General features: G+C 50.7%; 1 protein-coding gene across 4 annotated transcripts in view; it reads right to left on the bottom strand.

The window, feature by feature from the left end:
* Window positions 1–13,138, bottom strand: part of SEPTIN9 (septin 9) — a 156,041-nt gene that overhangs the window by 59,511 nt on the left and 83,392 nt on the right. For all 4 annotated transcript variants that reach the window (XM_050981278.1, XM_050981279.1, XM_050981277.1 and 1 more), the window contains one exon: window positions 2,892–3,584. In XM_050981278.1, the coding sequence (XP_050837235.1) occupies window positions 2,892–3,584 (693 nt within the window). The remainder of the gene's footprint in view (window positions 1–2,891; window positions 3,585–13,138) is intronic.

Genomic DNA, 13,138 nt, shown 5'->3' on the forward strand with positions numbered 1-13,138 from the left:
GGGGGCTCACAAAATCCCCATCCTTGGGCTGGGGCTCAGAGCTCAGCTGTGCCCAGCTGGAGATGGCCCAACCTGTGAAAAAACCCAGCTCAGAAAAGCCATGCCTACACCACAGACAGGAAGAAAAACCCACTTGAGTGCTGCTGCTGCAGGTTTGGCCTCAGCTCCCCTGCTGACTCCTGCCTTGGTTTTACACCAGCACACACCACAGCCTGGCCTCTCTGCACCTCAGGGTGACCACAGGAGAGGGGATGGGACCCCTGGTCCAGCTCCAGGGCCAGGCATGGACCTCCCAGGTCCTGGCTCAGCCACCCCAGCCCATCCCACAGCCCCCAGGGTGGGGAGGGAGGGGGTGACCTCCCCCGGACGACGGGATCCCTCACAGGAGAGAGCTCAGGGGCGATGGAGAATGGAAAAGTAATTAACAGGTCTGAAAGGAAAATCTCCAAAACATTGTGGATAATAAATGACAGCTGGGAAGGGAGGGAAGCTGGCTTTAACATGGAATTAATTGAAAACAAGATAAAGCTAATATAAGCCAGGTCTCCAGTTTCATCGTGGCTCTGGTCCATGATGTTATTAGACTTTGTCTCCAAGGTCAAAAACCCTGACTTCTGCTGATGAAGAGGCAGTTCCTGCCCCACAACCATAAACAGCACCACCAAACAAAGATATCCCAACTCCACTTCCAGAGCCAGCACCTCTCCCACACCTCAGAGCCCTTCCAGGGCCCTGTGGGTCTGCACACCGAGCCTGAGCTGGCAGAGCTGGCATTTCCCAGCACCCAGGGAGGCACAGTGCAAAGCAGGATGTGGCAGGATCGCCCATGGCAGGTTTGATGTGGCTTTTCCTGAGGATTCACCTGTCCCTCATCCAGCTGAGGATCCCAGGAGATCTCTCCATTGCCCAGGGCAGGTGGATGTCTCTGGATGAAGCCCTGCTGCTCCCACAGTGACTCCCTGTTCCCCTCTTCACAGGGATGAACACTGGCCCCACAGCACTGCTCAGACCTGCTCTGCCAGCACTGGCACTTCCTTCTCTCTTTCTTTCTAGAATTTCTTACTGAACTTGACAGCTCTTTCAGGCAGGATGAACCCAAGGGAACAGCTCTGCCTGCAGACACATCTGAGCACAGATCCCTGAGCAGCCTCGAGAGGTGTCACCACAGGAGCTGAAAGAGCAGCAGGCAGCTCCTGCCACCTCCTGTGTGACACCTGAGCCACCACCCCAGCCAGGGCTGTGCAGGCTAATCACACATCCTCTGAACAGGAGAGACAGGGAATTGTAAATGCAGGGTCACCCACGAGGGGAGAGAACGATGCATCTGACTCCATCACATCCGAAGGCTAATTTATTACTTTATTACACTATATTATTATTATTATTATTATTATATAACACTATATAATTACATAGTATAATAAAGTATAATATACTATATAATTATATAATATTATACTATATTATATTATTAAGGAGTACTATACTATACTAGAGAGTACAGAAAGGATACTGAATGCTGAAAAGATAATAATGAAAACTCCTGACTCTCTCCAGAGCCCTGACACAGCCTGGCCTTGATTGGCCAGAGAGTGAAAACAACTCCCAGCAGAATGCAATGGAACAATCACCTGTGGGTGAACAATCTCCAAACACATTCCACAGGAGCACAGCACAGGAGAAGCAAATGAGATCAGAATTGTTTCCCTTTCTCTGAGGCCTCTCTCTGCCTTTCACCTTCCCAGAAGAAAAACCCTGGGTAAAGGAATCATCTTCAGGGAATGTGAATGCCACAGCACAGTTCTCCCAGGATTTTCCAGGGAAGCTGTGAGAAGCTGTGGGGAACGTAGAGAAAAGCATTAAAACAATTATTATCTCTCCTTCTCTAACCCTGTTTATAGATATGGTTCTCCAGAGTGTGCTATTCATAGACCACCAATAGTGTGAAAGGGTTTTACTCTGAGAGCAATCAAAGAGACTTTAAGACTCACCTTAGCGAGTCTCATTATAAAATTTCATTATAAAATTACATTATACCAATAAAAACAACAAAATAACTATATAATATAATAACTACTATTAATTGTTATAAATAATTAATAATTACTATGACAATTATATTTTAATATATTAATATTAATGTACAATTTAATATTTTAAAGTTATGTTATATACCAATAAACGATAATAAATTATACTAAATAATCTTTAGTACTAATTATAATTCAATATTAATATTTTAATTAGCATAACAACTATGTACAAGTAATTATTAATACTAAATATTATTATAAATATAATTAGTTATTGAAATAGCTAGTAATATAATAATTATAAAACGTATAAAAATAATAATGTATAAAGTTATAGCATTTATAAATTTATGAATATGTTAAAATTTTAAATATAGAATATAGAAATATATAGATATAGAAATATAGAAATATAGAAATATTTTTATATGTGAATAGTTATAAATTTAGAAATAGAAATTATAGAAATTATAACTATAGTAATTTTTTTAAAATTATAACATTTATAAATTCATAATTATTTTAAAATTTAATATATTAAAATACATAAATATATAAATATTTAATATAATATTAATAACATATTTTAATATATAAAATTATAAGTATAATAAGTATAGCATTTATAAATATAATAATTTATTTTAAAAATTAAAATATTTTATAAATATTTAAATTTTATCTATAAATATGTAAATATTTGAGTATTTTATATATAAATAATTATGAATTTAAAATGATAATTATAATAATTTAAAAAATTTATAAATATAATAATTATAAAATTCTAAATTGCCTCCTGATCCACCTCACGAAGCCTGCAGCCTCTCACTCCATCCCTGCCTGGACAGCACTCACCTTCCTCTCTCTTTGGTGGGCTCTCGGTGGGTGCCAGGTGTGGCTTTGTGTCCGCCAGGTGTGGCAGGGCGGGCAGGGTGGGCTCGGAGCCCTCGGCCGCCCTGGTGCCCGGGCTCTCGGTGCCCTTGTCGGTGCCCTTGTCGGTGCCCTTGTCGGTGCCCTTGTCGGTGCCCTTGCCGCCCTGGCTGTCCGGGCGGCGCGGCGCGGCCTCGGGCACGGCGTTGGGCTCGGCGCGGCGCTGCGGCAGCTCGGGGATCTTGGAGCCCGGCGCCTCGGCCCGCCGCAGCCCCGGCTCCTGGGGCTTGCCCAGGGTGATCTCAGTCCTCCGGGCCGTGCCCTCGGGGGGCTTGTGGCCCACATCGGCTCGTTTGAGGCCGAAGCGCGACAGGCCCGAGGTGGAGTTCTCCACCTGCTTGGATGAGATGTCGATGGAGATTTCTGTTCTTCTGGACACCGGCTCGGGCGCTTTGGGTCCGGAGAGCTCCACCCTCCTCAGAGGGGGCTTGGGGGATCTCTGCGCTGCGGGCTCCGCATGGCGGCTGGGCGGCTCCGAGTTCCTGGCGCCGAGTTCCTGAAACTTCTGCGTGGAGCTGGACACGGTGGACCTGAGCAGGGTGTTGGGGGCCCGTCTTTGTGGCGTGGAGGAATTTGAAGACTGATCTACCTCCTCGACCTCAAAGGATCTTTTCAGAGCTGAAAAACATGAAAAGTGGTTCAGGATTTAGTTGCCGTCCACCTGAGTGTGTCCAGAGGTGCTTACAGACACTGCAGAAGGCTCGTAACTCCATTTCTGCTCCTTCATCCCAGGACTCACAATCCACTGAAGCAGCTGGGGATTAAAGGCCCTGCCTCTTCAGACAAGTTAAAAACCCAGCAATAAAACAAATCAAGGCCAGACACTCAGCCCCAGAGCAGAAATTATCCCCACACTCAGAGGGGGGCAGAGGGTCCCACCATGGTATGGCAGAGCAGAGCAGGGCACTGCGTTTGGGGGAAGACAGAGATCCAGATTCCTTTTCTTTTTCTTTTTTCTAACCTATGTCACAAAAAAAAAGCAATGCCAAATTTCCTAAGAACTGGTGGTTATACTGCATTTGAACTATAGCTGAATGTCAATCCTCATAACACAATGATTGCATTCTTTAGCATGACATTTGCTGCCAGCTTATGACCATGAGTGACTGCTCCTGCTGTCACTCATGCCTGGTGACCACTCACTTGCAGAACATTTTAGTTTGAAAATGTTGTGAGGTGAAATCAGTGAAACCAACCAATAAGCAGCAGTTAAAATTTAAGTAACCTTTTCTATCCCACTGAGCTAATGAAGTGCATTTTCTTGCTAACATTTTGCAAAGACTTTAATTACTTTCTTGCTGGCAGTTAAAACTGCTAAAACTCCTTTACACAGAAAAAATTATGGGTTTAAAGTAGTGACACACAAAGTGGTCAGCAACAACACCTCACTTTCCCTCTCACAGCCAAAGGATGCACAGATAAACACAGGCTTTCCTGTGAGCACTGCCAGCAAAATCCAAGTTGGGAACAGGAAAACAATCCCAGGAGAGCATCAAACCCACACAAATGCAGCAAGAAAAACCAAAGGTGGCAGCCACAGAAGCTCATGTCCTTAAAAACAAACCTAGAGACCACAAGAACCCAAAGACTGAAGTGTTTTGAGCACATGGACTTGAGACCCTGATACAAGGGAAGGTACAACTGAGCCCTGCTCCTTACAGGACCCAGCCAGGTCGAAACAAAAGCCTGAACTCCACAGAAAGGGAATCACTGCTGGATCCACTGAAAAGCCACAGGCTGTAAATACCCTCTGATCCCCCCAGAACCCCCAGGCAGGCACAGGGACAGGGCAGGAGGAGGCACAGCCTTGGGATCCCAAAGGAGCCTCCAGGAGGCACGGCTGAGTTGGTGTGGTGACAGCCTTGGTGTAGGGACAGCCACACTGCCAGTGGCCAGACAAGCATCAGCTGTGAGCCCACCCATCCTTTACATCCACAGAATAGCAGCAGTGAGATTTAGCCTCTAAAATCCAGAGCTTGAGACCCTACAGGACATCAGGCTGGAGAAGGGCTGGGAATAAAAACCCTGTGAGGAATGAGTGAGGGAGCTGGGGGTGCTCAGCCTGGAGAAAAGGAGACTCAGGGTGCCCTCTCCCAGCTCCTGAAAGGTGCCTGTGCTCAGCTGGGGCTGGGCTCTGTCTCCAGGCAGCACTGACAGAACCAGAGCACACAGCCTCAGGCTGGGAAATATAGGTTGGATATCAGGGAAAAGTGTTTTCCAGAAAGGTGATAAAGTTCTGGGATGGCTGCCCAGGGAGGTGGTGGAGTCCCCATCCCGGGGTGTGTTTAACAAAGCCTGGATGTGGCACTGGGTACCAGGGGTGAGTTGAGTTGTTGGGGATGGGTTGGACTCAATGATCTTGAAGGTCTCTCCCAACCCAGTGATTCTGTGATTCTGTGAATCAGGATCCCAAGGAGAGCACTGGAGCACAGCCTTGCTTCATCTCAGGAGGTCCTCCCAGCCCTGGGGTGGAGCTGGAGAGGATCCCCCATGCAGGATGTATCCATGTCCCAGGGCTGCTCTGACCCTGGACCCTCCATCCCTCAGACACCTCCACTGGCTGGGCAGGAGCCATTGGTCACTGCTGGGTCCAGCTGGTGGCAGAGGGAGGGGGGACCATGCCCGTGGCAGCCACCCAGCTCACTCCAACCCCCAGCAGGGCAGCAGCAGATGTCACCTCCTCTGTCCTGGCAGCAGGGGCTGGCACAGCCATGGGCACATCCCCTGGCACAGGGAAACCAGAGATGGTGAAGAAATCAAAGCCCTCAGAGCTGGGGCTCACGTGTTGGACAAGCCACAGCAAGGGGAGACTGCAGGGGTTAAAATGTGAGGATACAGACTTTGGGCTGCTTTCCTTTTGGGGGGAATACCCCAGAACTCCCCAGTGTGAACCCCAGGCTGCAAAACCAGCCTGGCTGGGCACTGAGGAGCCTCCCCAGGACGTTCTGTATCAGTGACCTGGCAGGAGCCCCTGGCAGGGACAGACAGACAGAATGGACACACACCCAACCGCCCAGCTGTGGTTCAGACCCCAGCATGGGAACTGCTGGGAAGCAACAGGAGTCTGGGATGGGCTCCCAAGGGTGGGGTACCAGCTGGAGGGATGCACAGAAGGATCCAGCCCCAAAGTCAGCCTGATGGGAGCAGCACCACAGCTGCTCTGGGGCTGTGGGGAGAGGAAAGCACCAAAGCACAACACTCACCTCACTTTACAGGACCCCCTGTAAACCCAGGAAGGGTCCCACAAAGGGCACCTCGTGACAAAATGGTCTGTCTTGCATCTCAGAAATATTCAGACATGGGTAGAAGAAAGGAGGGAGGCAATAAAGAAAACTAAAATTGCTTTTGCTCAGATTTATCTGGTTCCTGACTTGCACAGATCTCTCCCAGCCATGACAGGGGTGCTCACAGGGGTGACAGCTCCCTGCAGCAGTCCCTGCCCTGCAGTCTGCTCTTGGCACAGCTTATGCACTGCAGGTCTGTGTCCAAGTCACAGCTCTCAGCATCCCAAAATAATTAATTCAAAAGAAGCCCCACACTGGAAAGCTCTTTACACGTGTTCATACTGTCAGGTCTCTCACCCTAAGCTGGAGCTCTGACCCTCCAGCACAGATTTTCCAGTTTCCCCTCTCCATCACACACTTTATCCAGAAACAAACATTTTAGCTGGTTTTTTTTTCCCAAAACCCCCACGTTTAAAACAATGCAGCAGCCAAGCCCAGCTTGCATTTTGCTGGAAACAAAGAAAGAGGAAGGGACAACCCGACGGGGAGCCCTGGCCTGGCCTTGAGCAAAGCTGGGTGGGCAAGAGCAGCAGAGGACACAGCACTGGCAGCTCCCTGAGGGGTGGAACCACACTTCTGTCCACATCAGGCTATCCAAACCACTCCTCCAGCCAGCTCAGTTTCCACCTCTTCCCTTCAACAAGCAGCTCTCTGACCCCCTGAGAGATGTGCCTTGAGGAAGCGGGTAAATGCTCTCAAGGAAATGCTGCCCAGTGTCTCTCCTCAATGAACATTGTCCTGGAGATCCCTCAGTACCGAGTGCTTTGGGGATTTCTTTCTGACCTGCTAATGAGCTTTGGGTGCAAACAGCCCAGGGGTTCCTCACATGAGCCTCATCCATCATCTCCACTCCTCCGAGCCCTGCTGCCCCTTCCCAAGGAAAAGGTGAGTAACCCCACTGCAGTGCTGACCTACATGGTCCTTTCTTCTGACTTTAAACCCCACAAAGTGCCCCAAACCTGGGGTAAACCTGCCCAAAGAAGGTGAGTAACCCCACTGCAGTGCTGACCTACATGGTCCTTTCTTCTGACTTTAAACCCCACAAAGTGCCCCAAACCTGGGGTAAACCTGCCCAAAGCCTGCCCAAAGAAATGGTATGTAACCCCATTGCAGTGCTGACCTACTGACTTTCTTCTGACTTTAAACCCCACAAAACCTTTAAACCTGCCCAATGCCACCCATGTGGTCTTTCTGGAGCCCAGCCAGCTCCTGTCCTTATCAAAGGGCTGGACTGAATTACAACACCCAAAAATGGCTTTTTTCCAGGTCCTTCTGTTGCAGAAAAGAGTAAAAGGTCAAAGCCCAGACACAAAGGGGCTCAAAAAGGCCCAGGCAGAGCTGCAGAACCACGATTACAGCCTCAGGACAAGCAAGCCCTCCAGATAAACCCTCCCTTGTGCTGCTGTGCCAGGGGCAGGAAGGGGCTGAGGGGCTGGGCAAGGAACCTTCACCCCAAAGAGGGACAGAAATGGCTCAGCACAGTTTCTGACAGCAAAATCATGAGGAGCCCCAGGTGCCAGTGGCATTCCCTCCCCAGCAGGGTCACTGACCTGCCTGGGGACAACCCAGGAGCTTTCTCAGCCCTCTCTGCAGGATGGGGTGAGCATCTCGTGGTTTCACAGGGATTTCAGTACCCAGCTCATCCTGCTGGCACATTCCATGAATTCAGCATGGCCTGGAGAAGGTCAGACATCCCAGGCATGGGACAGGAGAAGGGCTGTGATCACGAGGGTTTGTGTTTCCACCTCTGAGACAGAGCCCCACTGCCATGAGCACGATGACATTGGGAATGTCACCTTCAGCAATGCTGGCCCTGAGGGACAGAGCGTGGCTGGAGCTCCCTGCTCAGCTCTGCCTCTCTCCTCCTTCCATGAGAAGAGAGAAGGACCTCAGGAAGCACAACAGCTCTCAAAAAAAAAAGAGAAAAAACTTATAAATAGTGTGTCCTGCCCCACAGCCAGGAAAGGAAAGTAAACAGCCTCTGCTCCTCCTCCCAGCTTCCTGAGGGAAGTGTCTGTGTTCCTCACAAAAACAGCAGCTGAAGGCAGGGCAGGGCTCCAGGGCCCCACAGCCCACCCCACCCGCCATGCCAGGGTCCCACCTGGGCAGCTGTGGCTCATTCTCTGTGTCCCCAAGAGCTCCAGGTCCCTCCACATCCCTGACAGCCCCAAACAAGGTGTCCCTGCCCTAGGCTGGCCCTGCTGCAGGATTGTCCCCACTGTTGTATTTCCAGGGGGTTTTGGGCACAAGCAGGGATTCCCAGCCCCTCCAGCAGCATCCTTGGTCTGGCTGGTGTGGGAGGCAGCTGGGTAGGGAAAGTGACAGAGGTGTTGAGCTCCACCCTTCCTCCTCCTCCTCGGGAGGAGCACCTGGGGCTGAACCTGCACTGCCTTGGGCATGTCCTTCCTTCAGCCACTTCCACACCCATTCTGACATCTTTGGCTCAATCCACCACTGCTGAAGGCAGCGACTTTTGGGCAGGGAAAGCCCAAAATCCCCTAAAATGAGATTTCCAAGCACTTCCTATCGGATGCAACCTCTGCAACAGCCCAGCACCATCACACCTGGGCTGGGAGCTGCTCACTGCCCTGTGGGGACCAGGCCTTTGCAAACCTCTCAAGGTCGTGGAGCTTTGCTCAGCACCACCCAGCTCTGCAGGGCTGGCTTCAACACCACCACTGCTAATCCTCCTGTTGGACAAGGGAGGCAGGGCTCTCTGAGGTGGCTCTGCTGGCTGTGCCCTCCTGAAAACCCAAACCTGCCACACGGGCACCTGGGGGCAAGAACAGCCTGCCTTCATCCTGCTCCAGTGCTCCCCAGGCAGGCACAGGGGATGAAAAGGAGAAAACTGTGATTTCACTTTTTATTTTATGCAGCAGTGCTGAGGGTGGCTGCCCAGTGAGGCCACTGTGTCCTCCTGGTCACCCCCCAGCCAGGCAGCAGCAGTTGAAGCTGCTCTTCTTCAGGGATTGGTTTCTCTGGGTCTGGACTGAAGGCACCTGAGACAGCAGTTCATGTTGGGACTCTGGTGTTTGTTATTTCTTATCAGTGAAACAGCCTCACAACCCTGAGTTCTGCAGCTTTTCATTAGAAGGCACAAAATGGATAACTATCTCTTGGTACAAGGGCTTTTAAGGCTAAACTGTCCAATTAAGAAATGACACCCAGATTATTTTCCCTTTTAACCCAATAACTGATCACTCAAAATCTGCAATGCGAATTTTTCTGTCCAATTACAAAACATCACCCATGAAGAAGAAGGAAGAAGAAGGTAAAGAATGACCAGCCTCCACCCTAAAACCTCCATCTTGCTTCATATTTATTTCTATATTCTCAAATCCCAAACTCTAAGCTTTCCTCCCTGCGGCATTACACACTTCTAACCAACTCCACACCCCTAATCCCAGTGCTATCAATCAATTTTGGAAGTCCCACAGCCCCAGGTCAATTGCAGTGTTCTCTTGTGGGTCTGTGCCTTTCAGCACAGAAAGTTTAAAATTCTCAGCATCCAGGGTTCCAACATTTGGGAATTCCAGCCAGAGGTCTGGTTCAAATTCCAGCAGCTCATGCAGCAGCCCAGAGTCTTGCAGAGATGTCACAAGGGTGCCCAGATGCCATGGAGGGATCTGGCTCCTGCACAGGGACTCCACAATGTGGGAAACAGCAAAGGTAAGAAGATTTTTAGGAAGTTGGAAAAGTAGGTCTTAGCGACAGAAATAATAGAGAAACTTAGAATTAGCTGCAGTTGTAAAGTCTGAAGGTAGAAAAAGTTACAATAGCACAGTAAGGACATGAAACAACAGTTTAAGTCTTAAGATAGATTTTAAGATTGGAGAAAAATAGGTTTAACAAGACAGTAGAAGGTTAAGACAGACCTTAAGATTGGAGAAAAATAGTTTAGCAAGACAGTAGAAGGTTTTAAGCCTAGTGATGAAGTATTGTGTATTGTTAATAGAAAGCATACAGGTAACCACTGTGTGAAGTGTATGAGTACTTTTAGTAATTGGTTAGAACCACTGTCTGTAAGCTTTAGCAGTATGTTAGTGGCTAGAAAGTTTTTAAGATGCTCTGTAAGAAAGAAACCTTTGGCTGCTGCTGGCTGTACATGAGCTTTGCCATCTTCCTGTTGTCTCAGCCATGTGATGAGGCTGATGCTGCAAATCAAGCTCAAGGAACGTACCCCAGCAGTCCTGTCCTGTTTGTGAGAGGGAAAAACACACACAAACCAGCACACACACACCCCAGCACGCACACACCCTGCACACACACCCCAGCACACACACACCCAGCACACACAACCCAGCACACACACACCCAGCACACACACACACCCAGCACACACACACCCAGCACACACACCCCAGCACACACACACCCAGCACACACACACACCCAGCACACACACCCAGCACGCACACCCCAGCAAACACACCCAGCACACACACCCCAGCACACACACACCCAGCACACACACCCCAGCACACACACACACCCAGCACACACACACCCAGCACACACACCCCAGCACACACACACACCCCAGCACACACAACCCAGCACACACACACCCAGCACACACACCCCAGCACACACACACCCAGCACACACACACCCAGCACACACCCCCAGAACACACACACCCAGCAGACACACCCAGCACACACACCCAGCACACACACACCCAGCGCACACACACCCAGCACACACACCCAGCACACACACCCAGCACACACACCCTAGCACACACACCCAGCACACACCCCCAGCACACACACCCAGCACACACACCCAGCACACACATGCAGCACACACATGCAGCACACACACACCCAGCACACACACACCCAGCACACACACACCCAGCACACACACCCAGCACGCACACCCAGCACACACACACCCAGCACACACACACCCAGCACACACACCCCCAGCACACACACCCAACACACACACCCAGCACACACACACCCAGCACACACACCCAGCACACACACCCAGCACACACACCCTAGCACACACACCCAGCACACACCCCCAGCACACACACCCAGCACACACACACCACACACACCCAGCACCACACACAGCACACACACCACCCACACACACACACCCACACACACACCACACACACACACACCCAGCACACACACACCCCAGCACGCACACCCCAGCACACACACACCCAGCACACACACACACAGCACACACACCCAGCACACACACCCAGCACGCACACCCAGCACACACCACCCACCCAGCACACCACACCAGCACACACACACCCCAGCACACACACACACACACACCACACACACACCAGCACACACACCCAGCACACACACACCCAGCACACACACACCCAGCACACACACCCAGCGCACACACACCCAGCACACACACACCCAGCACACACACACCCAGCACACACACCCCAGCACGCACACCCCAGCACACACACACCCAGCACACACACCCAGCACACACACCCAGCACGCACACCCAGCACACACACCCAGCACACACACACCCAGCACACACACCCAGCACACACACACCCCAGCACGCACACCCCAGCACACACACACCCAGCACACACACACACAGCACACACACCCAGCACACACACCCAGCACGCACACCCAGCACGCACACACCCAGCACGCACACACCTCCCAGCTGGGAGCCCTGCAGCACACAGCTCACTGCCACCACAGCTCACTCCACTCTGCAGCCTGGCCCTGGGCACCCCAGGGGGGTCAGCCAGGGAACATCTGCAACATCTGCTCCTCCTCTCCCACCTTTTTAAACAGAACATCCCACCACCAGGCCGGGGAGAGGCTTTACACAAGGCAACATCTATGCACAGAGCTCAGGAGGAGACCAAAATAAACAGCAAGGGATGCTGGCTCCTCTGGGACCTGCCTCAGCTCTGCCACAGCCACAGCCCCCACTGCTTCCCATTAAACATCCTGTGCCCCTCTCGTGGTCCCTGTAACCTAGGGGTTACATCTGCTTGCTTTGTTAAGCACAGAGAGCTTTCCCTGGGTTTCTGGACACAGCAGAGCCTGGTGGGGCCAGGGCAGCGGGCGCCCCGTTATTCCCCAGCACACAATGGCAGCGTTTGAGAGCTCTAAACTGCTACCAGATGGTCACCTCCGGTTCCCAGGCAGGAAAGGGGGGAGGCTGCAGCTCTCATCTTTCAAGGAGCCCTTGGAAACCCAGCACAGCATTCACTGCTCACGGCCCTAAAGCTTCCCAGAGCCCCTTGGCAGGCAGCAGGGTGCTCACGGTGCTTTTCTGGCCCAGGCTGAGAGCAAAGAGTGTTTGCCTGTGGAAACCCAGGGCACCTGGAATATTTCTGTGCCTGCTCTGGGGTGCCCTGACCCCTAGGGGAGCACTGACTTTGACCCTCATTCATGGAGAAAGTTTCCTAGAGTTCACAAAAGTGTGAAATAGATTATAGAGAGCAGTGCAGGTGTGTCACTGGGTGAGAAATTGAGGTTTTGGGATTTTTAGTGTGCTGTGGATGGAAGCAAGATGGAGAGCACAGGGTGTCATCCTGGGTTTCTTCTTCATGCTTTTTCTTCCTCCTTCTCCTTGGGTTTGGGTGGCATTTTGTCATTGGGCAGAGAAGTCCTCACTGGGGGCTCTGTGGGATCAGTTATTGGGTTAAAAGGGAAAATAATCCAGGTGTCAGCTCTTAATTGGAGAGTTTAGTCTTAAAAGACCTTGGAACAAGAGATTGTTGGCCATTTTTGTGGTGCTTTTCCAGCGTGCTGAGCATGGTGCGGACAGCATGCAAAACTTTAGATAACAATAAACAAGAACCGGAAGAAGTAAAAAATCCAGTGTGTTTCTCTTTCCTGACACAAAACCACTCCA

This window comes from Serinus canaria, chromosome 18 (genome assembly GCF_022539315.1).
Source record: "Serinus canaria isolate serCan28SL12 chromosome 18, serCan2020, whole genome shotgun sequence".
Lineage (NCBI taxonomy): Eukaryota > Metazoa > Chordata > Aves > Passeriformes > Fringillidae > Serinus > Serinus canaria.